Genomic DNA, 26,939 nt, shown 5'->3' on the forward strand with positions numbered 1-26,939 from the left:
CTTGGAAGAACTAAGAGTTCCAAGAGAGAGATTGAGTTGCTGAATAAAAACCTATTTTTGGACAATGACTTGGTGTCATGCCTTGGACTTGGGATCGGTAAAAAATAACCTCGCATCCAAAACATGAGGTAAAAACTAAATAAATAAAAGAAAACTGAAACGGGATGGAAAATTAAATTCCACTTATAAAAATAAACTCAAGAATTCTTAACAAGGCCAAAATAAATAAATAGATATTCTAGCCTTACATCTAATCTGATCTCATCTCATTTATCCTCTTGACGGTCTAGTTCGTAAACCTACGTAACAATAGAGGGGTGAGCTTTAATAGCTCAGTAGGGACATAACCTTACCACAGTAAATTGACAATATTAAATTAAGTATCATGACATCGTATAATGAAGTATCAAATCATTACTAATAACAATGCATAGTGCAATGCTTCTTCATCTATACCAGTTAATCCGTATAACTTATCACCCAGACCTCGTACGTCCCATTCCATACTTATACCACTTGATCCCTGTGAATGCAAATTTCTTCCTCCTTGGTCTTGGGGAAAATTGCACCTACAAAACAAATAACACCTTAGGTCAAGGCCAAGAGCCTCACGCGCCCGTAATGAATGGTTGGGGGGGGGGGAGGGCTTTGGCCGAAGAACCTCCGATGCCAAAGTTAGAATTTTGAGGGAAAAATGTTTGTAGAATTTAGATAATTTAGCAAGAGAATTGGAATTGGGTTTTGGAGAGAATGAGAGGGCTTTTATAGGGGTGTGGCCGACCTCCTTGGGTGAGAGAGAACCGGCCACTTGACTCTCTTTGTGGGCTAGGTTCTTGATTTGTGTTTAATTGGGTATAATTGAATAATTAACTAATTAATTAGCCAATTAATAGAATAATTTCCTAATTGATTAGCCAATTAATATAATAAAAAGGGAAAGATTTGGGAGTTACCTTGTGGAGAGGATTTGATGAGGATGATGAAATAAGTTTTGAATTGTTACCTATTTTGGGCACTTTTGACTTGGTTGCGGGATGATTGCCCGTTGCTTGTGCGTAGAAATCCTGATATGCCTCAAGGGTATTTTTGTCATTTTTATCCAAAAATTCATGTGTCGCCTCTTGATTATTTTTGCCTCCACAAATGCCCCTACACCTGTTGGGTTGCTCGCAGGAGGGCAGTAGGTGTAGAGATCTTCTTGCTTTAGGAAACGTACGATTGCTTCCTATTTTGATGTTAATTCCCTCTTTAATTCGAAATTAGATCCTTTTAGGAAAGGGAAATAAATTTCTCTGAAAGCTTATTTAAGTCCACCTTAAGTGGATTATTAAATCAACTTTGGAAAGTGATTTATTATACCTTACAAGAGAGAGAAAACTAGAGGATATTTGTTCCCCCTAGCAATCTTCTACACTTGCCCATGCAAATGACCGTCTTTAGTTGTTTTTTTTGTCTTCTTCGCGCAGCACTGAGGTAAGAAAAAAAAATTAATTTTCCTTATTTTGTTCTTGGATAGTGCTGATGTGGGGCAGCTGTCGGGGTGGTGCGACACATCGGCTGGCAGGGGCCAGAAGTCGGCTTGGCATGGGTTGAGGAAATGTTGTGGTAGGGACCACTGCTTGGGTTGCTTGGTTTGGCTAAAGCTAAGGGCAGCTGTGCGGTTGGGGCCACAGATTGAGGTGTTGGGGCGAGGTGCTAGGCGAGCCACATGACTTATGTCTTTTGGGCTCTTGGACCTGATTCGGGTCAAGTCGGTGATTGAGAGAAACAAGGAGGTCATGGGCTTCATGGGCTGCTGAAATGCTGGGCATGCAGGCTTCATGCCTACTGGTCTGAGAGAAAAATGAAGGAAAAATCGATATGGATTGAGCTCTCTTACTGAGTACTGTGAATGGCGTTGGTTGCTTAATCCTCTTCGCCAGGAGAAATGTGGATTGCTCCTGAGAGATGAGGTAAAAAGGATCAAGGCGGATGCATTGGCTCATCTGAACGTTATTGTGGAGCCTACTATGAATGAAGGTAGAAATAAGAGATCTTCCCCGTCTACTTAAGAAATGCTGGTTGAGAAAAAATGAAGATTTCCTCAGCTGCTTGTGAGGGTCCGCCTGCTATCGAAAGGCCTGTGATTGACATGACTTCTTCCAATGGGAAGAAAAATGAGGCTGCTAGATTTAAGCATGTGGCGCCTGCTACGTCGAGAATGGCTAGTATGATTGCTGATAGGATTGCTCAGCATAAAGGTCATGTCATGCGTCCAATGTCGAAATTTGTACCAAGATGTCTGTTGGGAGTTAAGTCCGGTTCACCTTTGGAGAGGCTTGCTATTATGAAGAACAATAAGGTGGACACTACTGCTAAAGTGGCGCTAAGGCCTACTCCCTCTGTTGTTGAGATTGATTCGCCTGTTGGGAAGGAGGAGACTGCTCGCGTGGGCAACTTTGAGAAATCCACTAAGCCTGCTTCTGGGGAGGCTGTTGAGATTTGTGTGCTTTTGAAACTAGATATGCTTGAAGACATGGACGCTTGTACCAAGTTTGTTGATGGCGTTAGAAAGGTTGTTTGCCCAAGTTCCTTTGCGAAGCATACAACCTAATATAGAAGGAGATTCAAAAGCACACAAATCTCTCATGTAGAAAGGGCGTTAGAAAGGTTGTTTGCCCAACTTATCTCTCATGTAGATATAACAAAGTTGCCAAGAAGGTGGCGAAGACTATGGTAGTTGAAGCTTGTTCCTAGGCCGAGGAGATCAAGAGGCTGGATTCTGAGCTTGTTGCTTTGAAGGGGTATAATATTTCTGCCTCAATTTCTCTGCGGCTCAAGACCACTCGCCAAGAGATCGTTAACTTGAAGACTAAGCTTGACGCGATCCAAGTTCAGTATGAAAGTGCAGAAAAGGAGATTCGATGGTACATACCTGAAATTCAAGGATGAAGAATTGATTGCTGCTTATAATCAAGTGATCCACTTCAAGAGAATCGTCGATAGGCTTGAACCCCAAGTGTTGGAACTTCAAGGTGTACTAAAGATCAACGAAAGTCTGAAGAAGGGAGTGGATGAGTTGCAGTGCGTCCATGTTGGTCTACTCAAGGTTGAGGTTTCGAGACCTTCTCTATTTCTCTGGAAGACATGCTTGCTTTTACTTTTGAGGCTTTCATTGGTGAAATAGTTGGAAAGGTTGGTGCCCTGTCTGGGGCATCGGGGGGTGAAGCGCTGGATGATGCTGCTGCTGAAGGTGTGGCGACCGGGTAGTCGTGGGATATCTAAGTTGCTGAAGTGTAGTCTTATAGGTAGCCTTTAAGATTTTCTTTGTTTTTCCTTGTAGCTCTTGTTTTGCTTGAACTCATTCGGCCTTTGCTAGTTGTTTATAAACATGCTTCCTTTAGCTTTCTTCATCTTTGCTTTTTTTTTGTTCATGACCTAACCTTTAGACTTTATAGACCAGTGATAGGTGTGCTACTTTTCTATAAGTAGACAGGCCTGCATAGCCGATGCAGTTGTAGGTGTCGGTGTAGAACTTTGCAAAGTTGTTAGCCATAGGGTTGGCAGCTGGATCCCTTACTTACAGAAGCAGACAAGTCCGTGTCACCACTAGGCTGTTAACCTTGGCTTTCTCCAATTCCGGGTTGCGTAGCAAGTATCACAACACTTTAGGACTTGGTGTAGCTTGTTTTGCGCTTGGCAGAGGTGAAGCTTATCGACAACGTAGCATGTCAACAGTGGATAAAGCTTCGCATATGCACACTAGCTTGTTTAACCTTTCATAAGAATGTGTGGTTGTATAAGTCTAGCACGACTTTACTGCTCGAAGGGCAAGCCGTAGGCAGTCTTCCAAAAACCATAGGTTACCTTAGTGTACTCGGTAGTAGCTTTAGGTTTCCAGGGCAGCCATTCATAAATCGTATTACGTAATGTACCCCTTATGTCTCTAGGGCTCGGTTCTCCACGGATTAGGCCAAGAGACCCAAAATCCATCAATTAGCTAAGCCTTGAAAAAGACCATTGGCTACTTCTAGGAATCTCGGCGCAAGTTATCATGCATCTAGTTATACTAGGGTAGCTCGGCTTATCCACGTCTGGATATTCGGAGTGTAGAGTTTATCCTCCCACTTTGGAGAGTAGACCCATGTGGGTGTCGGGGAATTAGTTTACCTTCTCGCACTGAAGAGCATGGTTGGTCCCTTGGGGGGTGCAATTCCTACGATGAGTCTCTAGGAAGGGCGCGATCTTCTTTTGAAGTGCATGAGAGATAAGTTGTTGTAGACATGTAGTCGAACCAAGTTGTAAATCACTTCTAAATTCCTCATTGAAAAACGAGTGAAACGAATGAATAACTTAACTGTAAAGGCAACATAACAACTGGATAGTCCTCGGCTTGCGAGGTGGTGCTCGTTGAGCTGCTTGAGTCTTCGGGTCTTGACATAGTGGGAGGTCACACATGGTACTTTCTCATGTTGTAGGTGTTCCATTGCTTCTCGATCTCTTTGTCATTCATGGTGGCGAGGGTTTAATTACCCTTGCCGCCTACTATGTTGATCTTGTACGGACTTTCCCAGATGGGATCCATCTTTTCGGAGCCTTCTTTACGAGCAATGATGAAGGCCTTTCTTAAGACTAGATCTCCAGGTTGGAACTACCGGATCTTGGCCCTTTTATTGTAGCTTGAGAGGAGCTGTTGCTGGTAGGCTGCTATGCACGTGATGGTCTGCTCGCACTTCTCTTCTGCCAGATCTAAGCTTGTGGTCATCTCCTTACTGTTCTGCTTAATGCATGGCAGTATAGTGCTGATACTTACCATAATGATGTTGGGCGAAATGATTGCTTCCGAACCAAATGCCAAAGAGAAGGGAGTCTTACCAGGTGCTTGTCTTTTGGTGCTGAAAATATACCCATAGACATCCAGGGAGTTTGTCTGGCCATTTTCCCTTCTTATCGGTGAAGGATTTCTTGAGGCAGTCAAGGATCGTCTTGTTGGATGCTTTAGCTAGCCCAATGCCTTGAGGATATCTTGACGTGGACATGTGATGCTTGATGCCATACTTTTGGAAGAACTTCACCAAATCTTTACCCAAAAATTGTGGGCCGTTGTTAGTGACGATGGACTGTGGGATGCCAAATCGGCAAATGATGTTCCTCCATATGAAGCGCTCTATGTCATTCTGAGTCATGGTCATCATTAGCTCTGCTTCTACCCATTTGGTGAAGTAGTCGGTTGCCATAATCATCATGCCTCTGCCCCTAATAGCAGGCAGCATAGGTTCTACTAAGTTGATTGCCCATTGCATGAACGACCAAGGATTCGTCTGCAGGTGTAGCTCGCTGGTAGGCAGTACTGATATTGGTTTGTTGCGTTGGCAACGTTCGTACTTTTTGTACTAACTCCTTAGCATCTTGGTGCATGATAGGCTAATAGTAGCCTGCGTTAAGAGCTTTATGTGCTAATGATCAACCTCTGGAGTGATTTCCATAAACGTCTTCGTGCATTGAGCTTAGAACCTTTAGGTTATCGAGAGGCGCTAGGCAGCGAAGATGTATTTTGATGTAGAATCTGAAGGGAAATCTATGAGATTCATGTGGGATTTCTAGTGACTAGCATGCATATACAATTCAAAATTTATATACGAAAGCAACGGAAGCATGTCATACATTTTATCAAAGCTATAGTCATGCAAATCCCCTTCAAGATGCATAGGTTTATATAAGATGCATCAAAACAAAATTTATAAGAAGAACAAACTAGAGGTTTAGTTTTATACCTCTTGATCTAGATCTTAGACCAAGGATGGACCACCTCCAAGATCTTTGCTCCTCAAACTCCTTGAGCCTAGCCTCCCTCCTTGCTTCCTCCACTTTGTAAAGTAAGTGCTCCTAGGTTCTCTTCAAGTTTCCAAAGATATGAAAACCTCTAAAGATCCTCACCCACTTTGTAATGAGAAAGATGAAGGAATTAACCAAAAGGGTGTATAGATGATTAGTTAAATCACCCCCTTGGTGGCCGGCCCTTTGTGTTCAAGAGAGAGAGCTTTTCTTTTCTCTTTTGTTGTTTTTAGAACACATAAAACCTTTATGAATCTTTCACTATAATGTTCCTTTTATTACATAAAGAAACAAGTCAACAATTGACCTTCTCTCTCCCTCTCTTTGGCCGGCCATATGTGTTTGGTTTGGGCTTTGGGCTTTTAATTATTTCAAGTCATCCAATGCTTGAATAAAAGCCCAATGGGTTTTGGCCCAATGGGCCTAATTAAACCCGAACGTTTCTATAAGCCCAAAACGATCTTTATCGCTTTTATGATTTCTTTAGACTTTCTAAATTAATCAAAACACTTAATTAATCCAATTAATTATTTCCTTCATCCATTAGTTACTTACTACAAGAGTGTATTGGTGAACAATCTTTTAGGTTCTAATTAGCAAGGCAGTGAGGTGATTGGCACCAATCCAATTGATTATCCAATCACTTAGTGAATTAAAACTTACTTTTAATTCACCTTCCTTTTGATGACTACATTTAATCATCTAGAAGAACTCACAAGCCATGAGTGACATCTAACCATATATCATGGCTACCCAAGCTAATGTAGAAGTTATTCGGAGAACCTATTCAGTTGGAATTACAATGTAATTCGATCCTTCTCTAAAACAATACTCTCAATCACATTACTAGGGTATGGATTTATAATGTCAAACCCCTAATGTGATTATTCCTTCTTATATGATTCATTTGAGACGTATAGGAACGCTTTCCTTTATTACGCTCGATACTTCGGCCGAAGATTCCCGAATCATATCTTAGAGTATTCATCCTCTCTTATCGAGGATCAGAGATTCCTTGTTGCGCATTCACTTGCCTTCATGGCTAAGTGGCTTAACCCCAACGATGCCTTGGACACTTGCGAACGGAATGACTTTAACATAATCAAAGATTAAGTACTTAACCACAAGACAACGACGATGCCTCGGGTCAAAGGATTACTTACATTATCCCAACCATTAGAGTTACTTGCTTGACATGTGAGTAGACCTCCATGCAAGTACTCTCGTTCGATTGTGTTCAGTGAACTCATTCCCTTAATGAGCACCTACATACTTGTCTTAGTGTCGCTACACGAATGGGATGAGACTTTCCATCCTTCCAATTGAAGCGGACATAGTATGTACCGGTCTATGGATTGTCAGTATCCCTCCGACAATCTTATGACCAGGAACCTTTTTGGACATGATGGTTATGAGAAGAAGGTCTCTGTAATCTAACATCATTAGGTTACTTCTTCCATCGATCCATTGTCCATGGATTCACTATTTAGGACATATTTTTGTTCATTGAGATAGTCCTAATTAGTATCTTTGCCTTCAGATGTATAAGAGTCATATATACATCAATTCATTGTCCTGAAAGGTTTCTTCCAAAGATTGACTTTCAGGGCATATTTCCAACAGAATCTTTGGATGAGAATGTCGTTCCCCATGTAGTAACGTGCTGCCTTGATTTGGAGCTTCCTAGACTCCAATCTTTTCGGGGGGAGTGTGTCATTGACCAGGTAGTCTATAATAGAACTTTGCTAGTTGGGAGTTATACTAACCTGTGACACTTCGACTGCCGGCTTCGTCTTTATGCTTGGATTGTCTAGTTATTCCATCGGAGTAGAGTATCTGCGTAGGCGTTGTCTTCCTGTGGAACTTCAATGAAAATATAAGTCTGAAATGCCTTAAGCTGCTTATGTACCTTCTCTAGGTATTGCGCCATCCTTGGATGTTTTACCATGTATTCCCCAATAGTTTGGCTGGTGATTAGCTGGGAATCAGAATTAATTGCAAGCTTCTTCACCCCCAAGTCTTTTGGCATTCAAAGGTATGCCAGTAGGACCTCGTACTTTGCTTTATTGTTGGATGCTTTGAAGCCTGCAGTGATTGCCTGCTTGAGCAATGAGCTATCTGGGGTAACAAGGACCACGCATGCTCTTGAGACTTTGTAGTTGGATGCGCTATCAACATGCAAATGCCAGAAATCTTCGTTAGAGGGAATATGCGCGGCTAAGGTGTGCTCGGCTGCTTTTGGGGTGTTGATGGGCTGCTATGTTGCGTCGCCTAGGCTAGGCATGAATGCTGCTATTAAGTCCGCTAAGGCTTGGGCCTTTATCGTCGTGCAGAGTCAGAAAACTAAATTGTATTGGCCAAGTTCCAACACCCACTTCATCACTCGTTGAGAAGCGTCCGGACCATGTAAGATTGATCGTAGAGGATACTGAGTCATGACGATGACTGTATGAGCTTGAAAGTATGGTTTGATCTTCTAAGTCTCAACAACTAACGCTAAAATTAATTTTTCGATTTTCGGATATCTTGTTTCCACATTGAGAGCTTTAAAAGTGTAGAATACCGGTAATTGGGCCCCCAACTCTTATCGTATGAGGGTAGATCTCACTACTACTTCAAAGACTGCTAAGTAGATGCATAAATCCTCTGCTGCTTCCGGCTTGGATAATAAGGGAGGTGATGTGAGATACTTTTTCATCCCATTTGTCTCATTGTGCCATTTTGATAGCCTTGAAAAAAGGCTTGCATCAATCGGTGGACTACGAAAGAAAGCGGTTGAGGGCAGCTGTTCGTCCAGTCAAGCTTTGGATCTCCTTCAAGGTAGTTGGAGACTTCATCTCTAGGATCGCTCGGATTTGCTTGGGATGTGCTTCAATTCCTCGTTGGGTTACTAAGTACCCTACGAATTAGCCTGAAGATACTCCAAATGTGTATTTGGTGGGGTTAAGCTTTATCTTATACTTTTTGAGGATGTTGAAAGTTTCCTCCAAGTTGTGGATGTGGTCTGGCCTCTGCTTACCCTTTACCATGATGTCGTCGACATAGACCTCTATGGTTACCCCAATTTTCTTTTTGAACATTATGTTTACTAACATTTAGTAAGTGCTTCCCACGTTCTTAAGGCCAAAGGGCATGACCTTGTAGCAGTATGTGCCTTGCTCGATCACAAACGCAATTTTCTTCTTGTTGGGCTCATACATGGTTATTTGGTTGTAGCCAGAGTATGCGTCCAAGAAGCTGATCAGCTAGTTTCCAGAAGTTAAATATACCAATAGATCGATTCGAGGGACATGATAAGGATGTTTTGGGCATGCTTTGTTGAGGTTGGTGTAGTCTACGCAAACCCTCCATTTGCCCTTCTCTTTCTTCATGACTAGTACGACTTTGGCAAGCCATGCTGAGTGTGCTACCTTTTCTATGAATTTGGCTTCCAATAACTTGTCATTTTTCGCCTTGATGATTGCTACTCGCTCAGGTGCGAAATGTCTTCTCTTTTGGATCACCGGTTTGGCAGCGAGGTCAACGTGCAGCTTGTGGCAGGCTACCTTGGGGTTGATGCCGGGCATGTCGGACGGTGACCATGCAAAAACGTCTTGGTTTTCCCTAAGGAAAGCCATAAGTAATTTTTTCTCGGCTGGGCTTAGACGTGAGCCGATTATAGCCGTCTTTTTTGGCTGCTGGGGATCAAGAACTATGTCTTCGGTGTCCTCTTCGGGTTTCCATCCTATCTCGTCTGCTCGGGAGCCATTTCCTTGATCCGCTTACTGTAATTGCTATTTGGTAGACTCTTCGTCCCTTTGAACTTCGGTAGCCTCCACGATAGTAAATGTCTTCTTCTTTGACTATTTCAACACTTGCATAGTGCATCGTTGGGATGCGGCCTGGTCAAACTTAATATCTCCGACTCCTCCTTCAGGGATGCAGAATCAGATTTTTTTGATACTTGACGGAAGTGACGACATCCAGCTTGATCAACCAAGGTCTCCCAAGAATCCCATTATATGGAGATGGGTCGCTTAAGATCGTGAACATCTGCTTTGAGACAACTGGCGGTGTTTTCACGTCAAGTGTTATGTGGTTGATGGCAGTTGAGGTGTGCCCGTTGAATTTGGTGAGTATCTCTACTCAGCGTATGATTGTGCTTTCCAGGCTCATCTTCTAAATGGCTAAGAGTTGAAGTAGGTTGACTGCATTTCCATTGTCAATCATGATCCTGTCGACTATAACATAGGCTAGTTGGACATATATTATTAATGCATCGTCATGTGGGAAACGACGTCTTTTGGATCCTGCTCGGTGAAGCCAATGATGGGTCCAGGTTGTATATTGACTACTTGAACCTATGAAACTAGTAGAGCCTGCTAGATCTTCCTCTTTTTGGAGTTGTTAGTGGCCCCCAAGTGCTCGGATTCGGCAAAGATGTCGTTGATTCGAATCGTCTTGGTTGGTGGCTCCTCGTCATTGTCTGCATTCCTTCTAGGCTGCACAGTTAGCTTGTCTAAGTATCTATCGACCTTGCCTTTTTTCACGAGCTTTTCTAGGTAGTTCTTGGAAGTGTAGCAGTCGTCGGTTGTGTGACCGAGACCTCGATGGAATGCGTAGTACTTGGTGTGGTCCAACTTGGAAGTATATCCTTTTGATTGTTTCGGCAGCTTGAACCATGGCTCGTTCTTGATGTCACGAAAGATTTGATGGATCGAAATTGAGAATTTAGAATAGTTTTTGGTTATCGGGCTTTCTTTAGTCGTGGGTTGGTCCCTATACTTGGCCTCCTGCCTGCCCTTGATGGACTGATTCCTGTCCTCTTTCCTTTGAACCATTGCCGACTCTTTTCGAGGCTGCTCGGGCGCTTTTTCTACTCGTCGAGCCTCGTCCTAAAGTGCATGCTTCTCTGCTAGAGCAAAGAAACCTGCTAGAGTTAGATCTTCTTTCATGATCATTTTTCCGAACATTAGGTGGTCTATTGGGAGTCTTTTTTGGAAGGTTATAATTGCTATCCAGTTGTCGTATCCGACGATCTTTTCCTTTTTTGCTTTGAACCTCTTCTTGTAGTCGCGAAACGACTCCATTGGGTTTTTCTTCACGTTGAACAAGTGTTCGAACTTTTTCTTGATCGAGCGGTATGATGAGTATTCTTTGGTGAAAACCAAGGAAAGATCATCAAAATTATGGATGGATCGTGGTGGCAAGGTGTGAAACCAATCTTGTGCCTCGCCTTGTAGAGTGGTGGCAAATATTTTGCACATAACGACATCGTTGTTCTGATAAAGGAACATCGCGCTTTAGTAGTGATTTAAGTACATCTCTGGATCTCCATCTCCTTTGAAAGATATGAAGTGCAGCATGCTAAACTTATGTGGAGGCTCTGCTTGTTTGATCTCATCCGTGAAGGATGACTTGCTCATGTTGGTCATATCCCGCCGTAGTGCTTGATCGACCACTTTGTTGCGTTGGAAATCACGCAATCGTTCGTTGGTGAGTCTCTCTACCTCTTATTAGATTTGCCTTTGTTGGGGGTAGCAGAGCTCTCGGCTGCCCTTGGTCTTGATCTTCTGGTCTAGGCTGCTTTTTTATGCTGTCGGCTTGTCCATGCTGCCGCGGTGGTGCATGTGGTTCATTCCTAGCAGGCAAGGGAATTCTTTGCAGGCTGCTGGCTGAACTTGAGCCAGATTAAGTGACTGCTTCTTTCCATCTGTTGTGTTGCCTACTCCGATAAGATGTGGAAGTTGTTCCTTGTGGGCCTAGCCGCAAATGAATGTTTTGCCTGGAAGGCTACTCATGTTGATCATTGGTGTGGTCCCAACCATGAGTGTATACTTGCCCGTGGGCCTAGTCGATAGTGCATGCTCTTCTGTGCGCTAAGACGGGAGTATACGCTATCTCGGGAGCCCAATCGGGAATGTACGCTGCCCAAATGGTTGGTTCGTGGCTGGTTGAATGGCTGTTTGCCGGAACGCTACTAGAGAGATTCCTTATCTGCCCTTGTCTTACTTTGGGACACCTCGTCTGGGGGGTGTTGGATCTCGGTGCGTTGCAAAAGCTAATTTACCAAGGTTATCTGTTGTGCAAGGGCACTCGTCAACCCTATGACTTGTTGGGACAAGTGTTGTTCACCATTCAGATTGGAAGAGCTTGGAAGGAATGTGCCTCATTGAGTAGTGGAAGGGTGATAGACTCCGGGTGCTAGATTTGAGTTAGGAAATGTCAAATTTGCGGAGAAATGTGTGTGAGAATGCCCCCGGCTCGATGGTTGAGATATTCTTGAGCCGACTTGGGTTGCTTGGGAAACCACGGGAACAGGTTGGGTTACGGGAGCAGATTGGGCCACAAGAGTGGTCTGCTCGGCATGTGATGCACACGGGTACGAGGCTTAGGCTTGGCTTAGCAACTTGTTAGGCTCGCGTTGGGCGTGGACTGACATGGCTTAGGTCGTGGCCTTAGTGCCGTGAGCCTTGGATGGCACGGCTTGGGCTTACTTAGATGGCACGGCTCGGGCCGTGGTGGTGACACCATGGACCTCGCCACGAGTGGCTACCGTGGTGGCCATCGTGGTGGTTCCCGTGGTGAAAGCTCGTGGTTGTGGTGCCGCTGCACTTATTGTCACATTTAGCCTCGTGGATTGCCACGGTCTTATCTCTTGAATATTGGAATTTTCACTTGTTGAATTTTCTAAATTTCTAGCCATTGCAGTTCTCTTTTACGTTTTGTCAAAGAATTTTCGCAAATAAAAATTCTAATAATAAAAACGTATGAAAAATCTACAAATGGACAAGAATATAGAAAAACCTTGGATGCGAGAGTTTTCTACGAGTGTGGAACTGAACTCTTAATGAAAGCACCAATTTGTGGATGCAAATTTCTTCCTCCTTGATCTTGGAAAAAAATTGCACCTACAAAACAAACAACACCTTAGGTCAAGGCCAAGAGCCTCACATGCCCACGATGAATTGGGAGGGGGGCCTTTGGCCAAAGAACCTCCGATGCCAAAGTTAGAATGTTGAGGGAAAATTGTTTGGAGAATTTAGAGAATTTAGAAATAGAATTGGAATTGGGTTTTGGACAAAATGAGAGGGCTTTTGTAGGGGTATGGCCTGCCTCCTTGGGTGAGAGAGGACCGGCCACTTGGCTCTCTTTGTGGGCTAGGTTCTTGATTTATGTTTAATTGGGTATAATTGAATAATTAAGTAATTAATTAGCCAATTAGTAGAATAATTGCCTAATTGATTAGCTAATTTATATAATAAAAAGGGAAAGATTTGGGAGTTACCTTGTGGAGAGGATTTGATGAGGATGGATGAAATAAGTTTTGAATAGTTATCTATTTTGGGGCACTTTTGACTTGGTTGAGGGATGATTGCCAGCTACTCGTGCGTAGGAATCCTGATATGCCTCAAGGGTATTTTTGTCCTTTTCTTATCCAAAAATCCATTTGTCGCCTCTTGATTATTTTTGGCTCCACAATCCCGAGTGACTAATTATATGAACTAACCCCTGTAACCCAATCATCCCAGTTTCCCCATTTCTTAGTCGTCTTGCCAAAACCCTTCGTCACCAATCCCAAATTACCCTAAAAGAGATTGTGCACTATGGGCTCGCCCGAGACTTGATACCTACTAAGAGTTTGGCTCAACTACACAAAAGCTCTTTTCCAACTACCCTTGTTTCCAGATTTCCAATCTCAACACTGAAGTTCCAACCACATCTTAGAACATGAGTGATGCACGAATATGTCATTTCATCTTTCACGTGTATCATGGCATATCATCAACGAATAGCATTTCATCAATAATTCCACAACTAATAAAAAGTAACCACTCAAAAGAAGCATTTATCCAGTTAGCATCATATCACATTAATCAACCAATGGGATGAATAATAATATAGCATTCCATGAAATTTAATATAATCAATCTCCGTAAAAATCTGTCGTATTTCTCGTACCTGAATTCCAAAGCAAGCAAGCAAGCAATGCCCCTTACCAATACCTCGATTAAACACAAGCACCACTATAACTGGAGTCCCTGATCCAACAATTAAAACATATTACGATATAATCCCTACATATTGTAACCAATACATAATCCTTTAATTTGGGTTCCCATTTTAGGCTTAATATCACTTTATCTCAGTTGGACCCTTAAACATTTTTCTTTCTTTTTTAGGTCCTCAAACATTTCTCAATTATGCTGCCTTGCTGGAAAAGCAGTAAGTTTCTGCCCTTAAACAATTTCTTAAATCACAGTTTTGCCCCAAACTTTCAGAGGACTGTAAAATGGCCCCAAATCTGAAAATTATATTTCAGTTTGGTCCCTGTGATGTATATTTAAACTAACCTAAATAATAAATTAATTTAAACCAAATTAAACTCGCAAGCGCACGAATCAATTGTAGTAATATATGCAAATACGAGGTCAATCCCACGGGGATTGCTTTAACTCCAATATTTAACCGATTAATCACGCTAGACTTAATTAAACAAACAAAGGATAGATTGAATTGAATAATTGAGTAATTGATTAAAACTAAAATTAACAAGAAAAAGAAAAGACAATTAACTAAAACAAACACACGACGCAAGAAAGTCTAAGGTTATGAATCCACCAATAACAATCCTATTTACTTTTCCTAGAGCCAATTACTATCCAATTACCATGCCAATGTTCAAGGTTGTTCTTTCTAAGGTATGAATTAATCCGTTGTCAGGCATCAACTCTTGTATCTCTACATGATAACTATATCCTATTGGTTAGGCATACAATTAAACACATAAAAACCCATTAAGCGTAGAAGAATCATGTCAACCAAGTAGGACTAGCTTCATATTGGTCATCCTCACTAGTTTGTCTACTCTTCTTAATCTTAGTTCCAATAAACCTAATTGATATTGGTCATCCTCATAGATTTATCTAAATCTCTAGATGCAAAATTCCTAACGGTGATTAGTCATTAGAAACCCGAATCTAGAATAAAATACCCACAAAGATTAAGAATCTAACATGGCATATAATCGGATAATAATTAACAAAGTACTTTGCAAATATTCATGTCATGACTTCATCATAAACCTTAGAAAATAACTTAGTTACACATAGATATAAAAATAAAAGAAGATAGAACCCGGAATCCATGGCAAAGCACATCCCTAAGCTCTTCTTCACAAATGGCGGAGATGGTGAATGGTAGTATGGTGCGGTGGTATGGGTTATGCGGGGGTGGATGGATGGATGGATGGATCCCATAGAGAGAGCTTAAGGCACTTATTTATACTAGAAAAACCCCAAAAGGTCTGGGAGAAACTCTCCTAAAACAAAACAAACTCCTAAACAATTAATGACACAAACTAGGAAAGAATCCTTCTTGACTTGGGAAACACATCATCTGTCTTGCACACCAGTTTTGGGGTCGATTTATCTTCTATAAAATTCTGTAAAAATATGAGAAACGTAGCTTTATCTCTTATCTTTCTAGGAATATATCGTACGCCACTAGGCAAAATCGGGAAAGCCTTCAAATCTTCATTCTCCTACAGCTGCGCAATTTTGACGAGAAAACAACTTCTGCGGGATTCATTTGTGAAACTGGAATGAATGGCTCCATGGAAAATTATGAAATTTGGATACAATGATCTTCAACCTCTTAGCTTCCTTCTCCAATTGTCCTTGCATCAAAATTCCTCCGGAAAGTCGAATTATCACCAAAAACGTTGTAAGTGCACAGAATGGCTGAAATTGAGAAAAGGAAAGTAATAAGGCTCTTTTATAATCAATTCCTTAACAAAACTTAGGAATAATTAATAATTAATATGATAAATAATGCACTTATCACCCTGCAGCGTGAATGGTAATATTCATAGCTATTTTCCAGGTTGGTTCCTTCTGTCTTTCAATCCAAACCATGTCCAAATCCATTTATCATGATCTCTAAGTACCAAATCACCATTCAAGTTCACCAAATTCCCTAAGAGCAATTCCACTCCTAAAGACTTTGCGCCAGCACACAACACATTTATCCATTCAAGTGAACAGTAATAGACCTTAATGAATAGTAATAGGCCAAAGCATCTCCACCCCTAAAACAAAAAATAGGCTGGTCAATTTTATTAAAATATTATTATTTTTTATTATAAAATAATAAAAATTAATTTTTTCATTTTTAATTTCTGAGTTAAAAATTTTTTTTGGGGAAAAAAACGTGGACCGTTGATCTGTGATCAGACGGTCCAGTTTAAAAGTGAAATTCAAATTCTTTTTACCGTTGGAAATCCAACGGTCTAGAATAACTAGTCGTTGGAAATCCAACAGGAGAAATTGGGCCACGTCGCCCACCCGGGGGAGATGTTAGTGCACCAGCGCCGCTGGGCCCCACCTTTGATTTTTTTGTTTGCTACTTGCGCCCACGCGCCACGCACCACGCGCCAGGCGCAACAACAAAAATGGCCCTGTCCCAAGGTCTGTCAAAAATGGGCTGGTCTGGAGACCAGCTTGGGCTGGGTGCCAAGCAAACACATGGGCTAGAGTGAATTGACAGGGTGCTAGCCTGATTTTTGATTGGGTGCTGCGCTATTCCACCTCCGATGGAACTGCTCTAAATATCGTAACAGCCACAAAATACCAAGGTTTAATAACCATGAAATAATTCCAGGGTTTGCAGCAGCTAGCCCATGTAGAAATTAATCCCAATTCATTCAGTTAAGCTTCCAATAAGCTTAATCTACCATAATCAACATTTAAATTTGAAGATTAAAGCTTATCTAGGAATAAATTCCAAAGATGACAAATATCAATATCTTCAATAAACCCGGAGAATTATTGTGGATGCAAATTTCTGCTGTCTTCTCCTTTGACAAAAATGCATTTGCAAAATAATAATACCTAAGATTAAGGCCAAGGGCCTCATGCGCCCATGATGAATAATTGCAAGATATTATGTGAAATAATATATATGCAATTAACATAGAAATTAATTCTAATTTAAATAGGAAAATTGGGAGTTACATTTTGAATAAGGATTTGATAAGGAGTGATGAGAGGGGTTTGAATAAATACCATTTTTATCACCTTTGACTCTTCCTTGATTGAGCCATTTTTGTTTGTTGTATGCGTGTGAGAATCCTAGTATGCCTCAAGGGTAATTTTGTCATTTTAACCTAAAAATTCATATGTCACCTCTATAATTTTCTTGATTAATTTTTACTCTACAATTACTGCATTTGATTGTAGTATTCTTCACCACAAATTCGTAGGCGAAAACAGAATTGAATTCCAAGTTGTCAAGAGAAAGTTTGGAACTTTTCTTTATTTTTCTTTCTCTGATATAAATAGGTGCAAAATGCACCTCTTCCTTCCAATCCCCACTCGGCAAGTGTCAAGCAAGAGGGAGACTTGATCTTCCTTGTCAAATTTTCTTTTCTTTTATGCTTGTGTCCAATCCAAGCATAAAATTTTATATTATGAAAACTTGGTGCAATAAGATGAGAAGGAGAACCAGCGTCCCTTCTGCTGAAATAGCTGGCTGCTGCCACATGTTAAGGCCAACCACTCCTCATCTGCCATGTGACACTCTCTCATCTGTTATATTCAAAGTTCCACCAAAAGATCGTTCGAGCCTCGAAAATTAATCTAAAAGATGCTACGAACTTGTAATGACGTTCACTACCTTCATATGAAAATCTTTATCTTTTCAATAAATAAGCACAACATATCCATGTGACACTCTCTCATCTGTTAAATTCAAAGTTTCATCGAAAGATTGTTCGAGCCTCGAAAATTAATCTGAAAGATGCTACGAACTAGTAATGACGTTCACTACCTTCATATGAAAATCTTTATCTTTTCAATAAATAAGCACAACATATTTTTCCAAATATGTCTCTTCTTCGATAATAAATTCTTGGAATGTCACACTTGGTATGTATATCAGCAATTTGATTTGCAAACATATTGAACTTTAACAAGAACCAACTCTCTTATATAGTGGTAAGTGGTAGTCAATTCCCACATGTTTTGTCTTAGCATGGAAGAGTGGGTTCGAAGTATGAAAAATGGCAGATATGTTGTCACACCAAATAGTGGGTTTAAGAGACAGAGGAAAACCAAAATCACAAAACACTTTGCAAATCCATGTGACTTCAGTTGCAGTAAGAGCCAAAAGCTTGTACTTAACCTCAGTAGAAGAACGAGCTGTTGTGGGATGCTTTTTAGCACTCAACTAATTAGATTTGATCCTAGAAACATACAGAAGCCACTAGCAGATCTTTTGTCAAATGTGCAGCCAGCTCAATCTGCATCAGAAAATTCACAGAAATTGAGATGACTCTTTTTGAACCAAATTCCATGAGAAAGGGTACCCGTTAGAAATCTTAGTATTCTCTTTGCAGCTTGCATATGAATTTCTTTAGGCGTATGCATGAATTGGCATACGTGGTTTATTGTAAAAGAAATATCAGGCTTTGTGCTTGTGAGATATTGTAAACCAACCGCAATTGATCTGTACTCAGTTGTGTTTGCCAGAGATGGACCCCTGTGATCTAGTTTGGTTGTACCAAGAGGTGTACAACAAGGCTTTGCACCCTCCATGTTTGTCTTTTGCAGCAGATCAAGTATTTTTCCTGATGAAGAAAGAGACTATCTTTGGATTTGTGAACTTCTAAGCCTAAGAAGTAGTGTAATGGGTCCAAATCTTTGACTAAAAATAAAGTACTTTAACTTTTGGATGAAATGCTTAGAGGTAGAAGGATTGGGACCACTAATCAGAATGTCATCCATATATGCTAATAGAGTGACCAAAACTAGGGCTTTGAGGATAAGGAGGCATCAAAAGATGATTGTGTAAGTCTAAATGATTTGAGAGCTTGAAACACTTGTCAAACTGAGCCCTTGGAGCTTGTTTAAGATCATACAAGGATTTGTGAAGCCTGCAGACATGATTTGGAAAGTTAGGATCACAGCAGCCAAGGGGTTGATGCATGACGACTTTTTCTTTTAAGTCAACATGCATATAAGAAGGCATTACTAATAACAAGTTGATTTAAAAACCAATTGAACTGCAATTACCTCAAAAGCTAGCAGAATTCTGCTAGGCTCTTGCCTAAGGGCTTTCATTAACAAGAAGGCCTTGACTATCAAGAAAAATATAGCCCTACAACTAAATGACTTGGCATGTTAGGATCACAAAAGGTAGAAGGTTATTGCATGAATACTTCTTCCTTTAAATCACCATATAAAAGGCATTACTGATATGATCAAGTTGATTTAAAAACCAATTGAACTGGACAACAAAAATTAGCAGAATTCTGATAGTTCCAACGTAGCTACATGGCTAAATGTTTCCTAATAGTCAAGGCCTTCTTGCTGATGAAAGTCCTTAGCCACGAGCCTAACATAATTCTTTTTTCTTTTAAAAGAGGGACCAAAGAGACTAAAAAATTAGGTCCTTAAATTATTTTCACTTCAAATAGATATTCATAATGATATGCCAATGTAGCTAATGTAGATGGAAAATTTGGATGATCTTCGAACTTACTTTATAATATTTTTGTGCAACGGAGAATTCTGTCATTTTTGTTCAAATGGTATGTGTGCCCTAATCACTTAGACCTGTATATTTGGTTATCTTCAAATACAATTAAGAGCATCTTTATATTTTGATACAATTTAAATGAATTTAATATATTTCATATGTTTAACACAATTTTAAAAGCGGCGGCATCATGTGCGGACTCAATTACTAGGAACTACTAATAAATAAATAAAGTAATGATTTTACTTGAAGTTCTTTCAACACACACATAGTTGAATTGTCCTACTAGCTAGCCAGGGTTACACGAACCCTCTACATGTCAAGTGACTAGGCATGCACTCAACGTGTCAGCAATGCAGCTTCTCTTCGAATTCACACAAAATTAGGATAATCTACATAATGTGTGCAGAAATAGGGCAAGGATTGTCTGGCCTCCCACGTCAACATTTTATATTGTTTTTTCTATAGAGATAATAAGACAAAAATGAATAGTAATATAAAATGTTGATGTGGGTTAACCGTGACCACACAAATAGGAAGGCACGGGAGGGCACCGGAAGTGGGAGGGTAGACAATCCTTGTCCGTAGAAATAATCTATAAAAGCAATCCATTTTTCAGTCTCTCTGTTTGATAGAAAACGTAGATCATTTAAAAGAAATCCATTTTGGGTTTCAAATAGCTAGGTTGAAACCAAATTTACGCACCGTTGTAGAAAGTGGAGATGCACAAATCCAAGTAACCTATAATAGAGCAAACACTGTTGGCCAAGCGAATAAGTATGTGATAATTGAGTTACTAAAGATGAACCCTAGAAGGGTGTATTCATACTAGCCGAGGAGACGACCTTTTAGGATAGTAGAATCCTTTTTAAACTAGGAAAATCCCAAAGATAGCTAGGAAGTAATATTGATCCTCTTAGGAGTGTAATTACTTGTAGCGCATGCCAACCCTTAGATTGTAAGGACTCCAAGATTATAGAAAACTTACTGATTCCTTACTAGATTAGGTTCTGTATCTTGTCGAAGAAGCATGGTCAATCTCAGAGCAATCGTCGATCTTAACTCACTAATTCTGGAACATAGTGATGGTGGCATCGCTATTTCATTTATTTAGTTCCTCAGCAAAGGTTGTTGAGACCTTGAATGGACTTCTGATGTATGCGTATTTTGATTGGCCTTACTCTGGCTCTGGAAATCATAGTCCCACAATCGCTCGTAACTATGTATCTGAAAGGACTTGCTCCCTTTGAGGATGGATAGTTATCAAAGACCATGCCTTTCGGAGTAAGTCGGAATACATATTGTTTTAATTCTTCTAACGCATGGTATCTTGGTTTCGAACATTGTGAACTTTGTAAATGTGGCAGCATACTTCGAGTCGTTCTGTATTCGAGCACATTACCTTGTGAATCATACCATCAATATCACAATGATGAGGACTGTCTCAATTACGTATGCACAAAAGCAAGGCTCTGTTCTTACTTTCTCAGCTAAGTTCAGCGGTTAGATTCGTTAATCCTGATGCGTGGCGATCCGTATTCAATTGTGAGATGATCTCGAGCCATCGGATTCGTTGAAGATAAAAGTAAATTTATTTATTTATGTATTACAAGCGATAATATAGGCCTAGATGAGAGTTTGAACCCGATTAAGGAGAAATACCGTAATTACCAGAGCAATCTACTACTTGTGAACATAAAATGATTTGTCTACATGATCATTTCTCTTATGGCAATCTTCATAGGCACCATTCTTGTCATGCTTCTAGCTCAACTTGCACGGCTCCGGTAGGAAATATTTTCCGATAACATTCACTACACCTTTTTCTCACTTGAATATCTTGGAATAAGTCGAACCACTCAAATCAACATGGCCACTAAAAGCTACAGTAGAATTGTGTTGTGTGAAAGAAATTATCTATATACTAAAACTCAATTCCCACGACACTATCTTTCTCTTTTCGTGAATGGTGTCCGAACGGAAATGCCCTTGGTTTTTTCTTGGCTCAAAGCGTTGATTAAAAAATAATCACAAAAATCTAGAATGCCATATGTGGATTTTTCTACAAAGAAAGGCAAAATTGCCTTCATTAAATGGGCAAGGCTATCAAATAGCATTCTTCAGCTTGACATGAAAAAGTCAAGGGCATTAAAAGATATGATGAATTACTAAATTTTATCTTTAATATAATCCCAATTGATCCAACCATATCAAGTAAGGAATTCTTAGCACGATCAATTACGGATATACTCATCATTATCTCAAGATATTATCTCCCATTACAATCAATTATGGATGATATGCTTTGGACAATAGGATGGCGCCTCGTGGGAGAATTTATCATATATGGTCAAAATTTAGTCTCTAATTTCACAAATGTTGGTTTAAAAAAAAAAAAAAAAACCTATCAATTATAGCCAAAAACACATTTTGATAGACTTAAATGCCCTAAAAATTAACTCCGGATTACAATATGCCTGAATTCTTTACACATTAGAGTCCATTTTCAATCTAACTCATATAATCCACATATAGAAGGACTAGCTACTTGGACTATCGAAAGGTGGACTTCACCAGGAAAGTCTCAACACCATGAAAATATTTTATAACACTAAACAACATCAGTCAGCGTCTAAAATACTTTTCATGGAGGATGAAAAAATTAGGTTAGTAATCCCCCAACCTGGAATGGGCACGTACTTTAACCAAATTAGGGTATACATTCGGTCATAGGAATTGAATGGAGCTCTTTGGCTTACTTTCACAAGTGATTTCTTTTCATGTAGAAATTGTAAATGGATTTTCTTAATTTTCTTTTCCACCCCTGAATCAACTTCATGAAATTTAATTTCTGACAATCACTAGAATTCAGTTGTTCTGTATGTGGTATTGACAAGTTAGATCAAACGGAGCTTTACTTTTTCGCTAAGATCACATAAAAGATTTTTCTGATTTGAAGTGCCCTTTTATTAATGGCAGAAATAAATTAATAGGTTGATATAGTCGCATACAACAAATGATTGGCAGTGAATCTAGAATTATTTACAAGCTTATGAAATTTCCATTCTTTTATTACCTAGTAGGGGTTTTTTTTTTTTTTTTATTTGAGGAATTATCTAGTAGGGTTTAGATTTTAGGTTTATGTTTTTTTTTTTTTAATTTTGAGGGTATTTGAGTCTATTCACTTGTGTTTTCGGCTATGTTTGATTTTTTTTTTTTTTAATAAACAATGACATTTATGAAATTGAGCTTAAATTTTGGTCATATATGATAAAAACTTGCCTCGTGGCCAGCCACCTCCTATAAATACCTCCATCACCTTTGGTAAGCTTTTGATGCCCATACAAACCCCAAACACATTTCTGACTTAGGCATCAGAGATCCATTGGCCAACCCCTCTCCTCATGGGTGTGTGAAGCTTTGATCTTTGATCATTTGTTGATTGTTTTATAATTACATTTTCGTCAAGACTGAAGATGACAGAAATTTGATGCTACACAATCAAATCTATGAAATGTTATCAGGGCCTCCAGCACATTAAGACTCAATCGACCAAAAAAGAAGAGAAAAGTATGAAATCAAAACAACAATTGAACACTTATCATTATATGATTATTTGTTGAGTATAAATAGTGAAACACGTACGTATATGATATGTGTTCAGTTATCCTTATTCCACTGAATGCATTCAGAAAATGACTCCCCGTCCCATGTCGTCCTGCATGCGCCTTCAGGAAGTATACTCCACTCAACCTTACTGTCAAGATTTTTGTCTCTTTTATCTCTATACACGTCGAACCACTTCAATTGACCCCGCCAAGAAAAACTGCAGTAGTATAGTGTCGTGCCCCAGATGTTAGGTTTAAAACTGAATTCAAAGGAGCCATGAGGGGCGAGCACTTTCACACCAAAATCATGATTTTTGGATTTGCAGTGAACGGTAAGTGACAAATCTCCGTTGGCTTGCAACTCATTTTTAACTCTAATGTATCTTCTTTTCCGTGCATCGCACAGGGTTAGTGTGAACAAAAGGAGCACCGTTAATAGCACTGCCTTTCTGATGAACAAAGCCATGCTATTGCTTGTTTTTGGTTGAAGAAAATTTGTTTCGGTGGAAGTTGAAGCACTAAGAATGCATCATATATATACTCGGCGGGTTCCATATGCTATCACATTTGGTGGTGCCTGAATTGCAGGATTATGTAAAGGGATACCTCATAGTTAATAGCGTGTACAACTGTCTTATACAGTTGTATTTTTTGTTATAACAGCTTTGTAACTAATCTCTGTGTTAAGAGATTAAATTAAGTATAATTAGTTACTGAGCCTAATTAGACAAATGTATATATACTCTGAGTTGTATTCCTTTCTCATTAAGAAAGAAATAATAATAGAACTTCTTTCTTTACATTATGGAATTTTTCACAAATATTTGGAAAATTATTTACTTTAAAGATTTTATTAAATTTGTGTAAATTATAGTAGATTGTATTTAGGACTCTTGCGTATTCTAGAAGATCATAGGCTTTCATACTTATAAGGCAAGTAAGCATGTTATGTTTACTATAAATAAAAGCCAGAGAAAAAAGTGCATACAGAATTTCCCTACACCTCTCTTTTCTTTTTCTCTATTTCACCCTCTCTCTTTTTTAGTTAAATTCAGTGTTTAAAATATCGGTATCAGTGCAAATATCAATTGGCAAACTTGTGGAGATATCAATGGATATATCGAATAGCGATATCGATATCCATTGCCTTCGATGGAAATGATGGAAATTTGCTCAAAAACATGAAAACTTAAAATTATTTTTTAGGGAATGTCATATAAAGCTACAACACACGTATGAATAAAAAAATTAATAATTAGATACTGTGTAAACAATAAGTATGTGATATGTGATAAGAAAAACATCTTTCTAATGACAAGTAATAAAGTAAAGCATTTCACTAGAATGAATAAATTATACATAACTGAAATTTTCGTCACGAGAGCAGCACAAGTTTTATTGAAGTAAACTAATACCATAATGAAAGAAATTAAATAATAAAGAATGCATAGGCTATGGATATTTCCTGCAAATTTTCTGCAAATACTAGATATTTCCTGAAAATATCTAGGAAATTGACTAATTTCCAGAAATATCATGGATATGGGGTGAGGTCTAAACTTCACCTTCCATTTCCATATCGATCCCTGAATTTTTGGATATTTCCATAGAAATATCGAGCATATCCAAGATATTTCAAACACTGATTAAATTTAGACCACGATAGTGGAAAGTTTTAATTATTCAATACTTACATTTTAATTTCTAAAAATATATAATAACATGTAAAAATAAAATAAAAATTGAAAAATGCTGACGTGACTATTCATCAAATCCCCTTAATCAAATCTTGACAATGGCACAAATGTTTTATTGTTATTATTGTGATTTAAGTTAAATTAATCATTATTCTTTTGTTTATTATTTTATTTATTTGGTGGTTACACACCCAAATTAAAGTCTTAATTTAATTATATTATTTATTTGGGGGTTTTACTATGATTTACCTTTTGTTTTAAATATTTGAGCGTTCAAAGATGAATGAGGTTAATGATGGTTAAGGTAAGTTATGCCTATATAAAAGAGAGATGAGGCCCACTGAGGTATAAATTGGAAGGGATGGAACTATGGAGGTACATGCATTCTCCGATAGATTCACCCTACTAATATCTCTTAACCATTATATTAAGATTGGGAGACAAATTGTTTAACACATTTTGTATGGTATATTTTATGATATATTTCAATCATCTAACTGTCTATCTTTTAATACTCTACTAACCTGTCAACCCATATTCAGTGTGGTTAAACATCATTGGGTTAACAAATTGACATAAAATCAGGTTGGCTATACATCACTGGAGTCGTAGAATTAGCTTAGTCTATGAGTTTCTCCAGTTTGGTTAAACACTTACTTATCTTTAGACTGGTTATCTTTTCCAAGTCTTAGCTAGTGAAGATTCTTTGATTCTTTCGCTGAACGAGGTCACTTCATCAGCTGTCTCAACGAAGTGGAGTAGTTTATGATTGGTTACTCACAAGTATCATTTAGAGTTCGGCATTTAGATGACCTAACAACATTCACCATAAAGACGCTCAGTTCCCCTTTTAGCATCGTTGTCTCTATAGTTGAAGCCGTCGAACGTATTGCAGAAGATTGAACTTCATAGTATAAAGTATAACCTTGTCTTCAGGTTTTAGAAGCCATGGCCAAGATTGTTCATTTCACCGCCTAAGTCGCTTAGTGTAGAAGATAGCAGCATGTTTCATCATCACACCACCCATCCGTCTTATTCGCTTATTGAGCTCGATAAAGAATTAGCACGCCCGCTGATGTATATTTAAACTAACCTACATAATAGATTAATTTAAACCAAATTAAACTCGCAAACACACGGATCAATTGTAGTAATATATGCAAATACGAGGTCGATCCCACATGGATTGCTTTAACACCAATTTAACCGATTAATCACGCTAGACTTAATTAAACAAACAAAGGATATATTGAATTGAATAATTGATTAAAACTATAATTAACAAGAAAAAGAAAAAACAGTTAACTAAATCAAACACACGACACAAGAAAACCAAAGGTTATGAATCCACCAATAACAATCCTATTTACTTTTCCTTGAGCCAATTACTATCCAATTACCATGCCAATGTTAAAGGTTGTTCTTTCTCTTTCTAAGGTATGAATTAACTCATGGTCAGACATCAACTCTTGTATCTCTACATGATAACTATATCCTATTGGTTAGGCATACAATTAAACACATAAAAACCCATTAAGCGTAGAAGAATCATGTCAACTAAGTAGGACTAGCTTCATATTGGTCATCCTCACTAATTTGTCTACTCTTCTTAATCTTAGTTCCAATAAACCTAATTGATTGGTCATCCTCATAGATTTATCTAAATATCTAGATGCAAAATTCCTAAGGGTGATCAGTCATTAGAAACTTGAACCTAGAATAAAATACCCACAAAGATTAAGAATATAACATGGCATATAATCGGATAATAATTAACAAAGTACTTCGCAAATATTCATGTCATGGCTTCATCATAAACCTTGGAAAATAACTTAGTTACACATAGAAATAAAAATAAAAGAAAGATAGAACCCGGAATCCATGGCAAAGCACGTCCCTAAGCTCTTCTTCACAAATTGTGGAGATGGTGAATGGTAGTATGGTGCGGTGGTGGATGGATGGATGATGGATCTTTTAGAGAGATCTTAGGGACCTTATTTATACTAGAAAAACCCTAAAAATTCTGGGAGAAAGTCTCCTAAAATAAAACAAACTCCTAAACAATTAATGACACAAACTAGCAAAGAATCCTTCTTGGCTTGATAAGCACATCATCTGTTTTGCACGCCAGTTTTGGGGTTTATTTATCTGCTGGAAAATTCTGTAAAAATATGAGAAACGTACCTTTATCTCTTATATTTCCAGGCATATATCGCACGTCACTAGGAAAAATTGGGAAAGCCTCCAAATCTTCATTCTCCCACAGCCGCACGATTCTGACGGGAAAACAATTTCTGCGGGA

At 39.0% G+C, this 26,939-nt stretch overlaps 2 protein-coding genes across 2 annotated transcripts; both read right to left on the bottom strand.

Annotated features, from left to right (window-relative positions):
• Nucleotides 1–4,630: 4,630 nt before the first annotated feature.
• Nucleotides 4,631–5,165, bottom strand: LOC148693463 (uncharacterized). The gene is made up of 2 exons (XM_088678023.1): nt 4,887–5,165; nt 4,631–4,756 (listed from the first exon to the last, which is right to left on the bottom strand). Exons 1-2 carry the CDS (start codon nt 5,163–5,165, stop codon nt 4,631–4,633), a joined length of 405 nt encoding a protein of 134 aa, XP_088534149.1.
• A 5,523-nt stretch (nt 5,166–10,688) lies between these two features.
• Nucleotides 10,689–11,090, bottom strand: LOC148693464 (uncharacterized). Its single transcript, XM_088678024.1, has one exon. It carries the CDS (start codon nt 11,088–11,090, stop codon nt 10,689–10,691), a length of 402 nt encoding a protein of 133 aa, XP_088534150.1.
• Nucleotides 11,091–26,939: the final 15,849 nt, after the last annotated feature.

Source organism: Pyrus communis, chromosome 10, assembly GCF_041283825.1.
Source record: "Pyrus communis isolate YQ-2024b chromosome 10, ASM4128382v1, whole genome shotgun sequence".
Lineage (NCBI taxonomy): Eukaryota > Viridiplantae > Streptophyta > Magnoliopsida > Rosales > Rosaceae > Pyrus > Pyrus communis.

Excerpts from the sequence above, each read along its gene's own strand:
- LOC148693463 (XM_088678023.1), bottom strand. The coding sequence starts at position 5,165 with ATGACTCAGAATGACATAGAGCGCTTCATATGGAGGAACATCATTTGC. Across the intron at positions 4,757-4,886 it reads AACTCCCTGGATGTCTATGG|AACAGTAAGGAGATGACCAC; the intron begins GTATATTTTCAG and ends TGCATTAAGCAG.
- LOC148693464 (XM_088678024.1), bottom strand. The coding sequence starts at position 11,090 with ATGTTCCTTTATCAGAACAACGATGTCGTTATGTGCAAAATATTTGCC.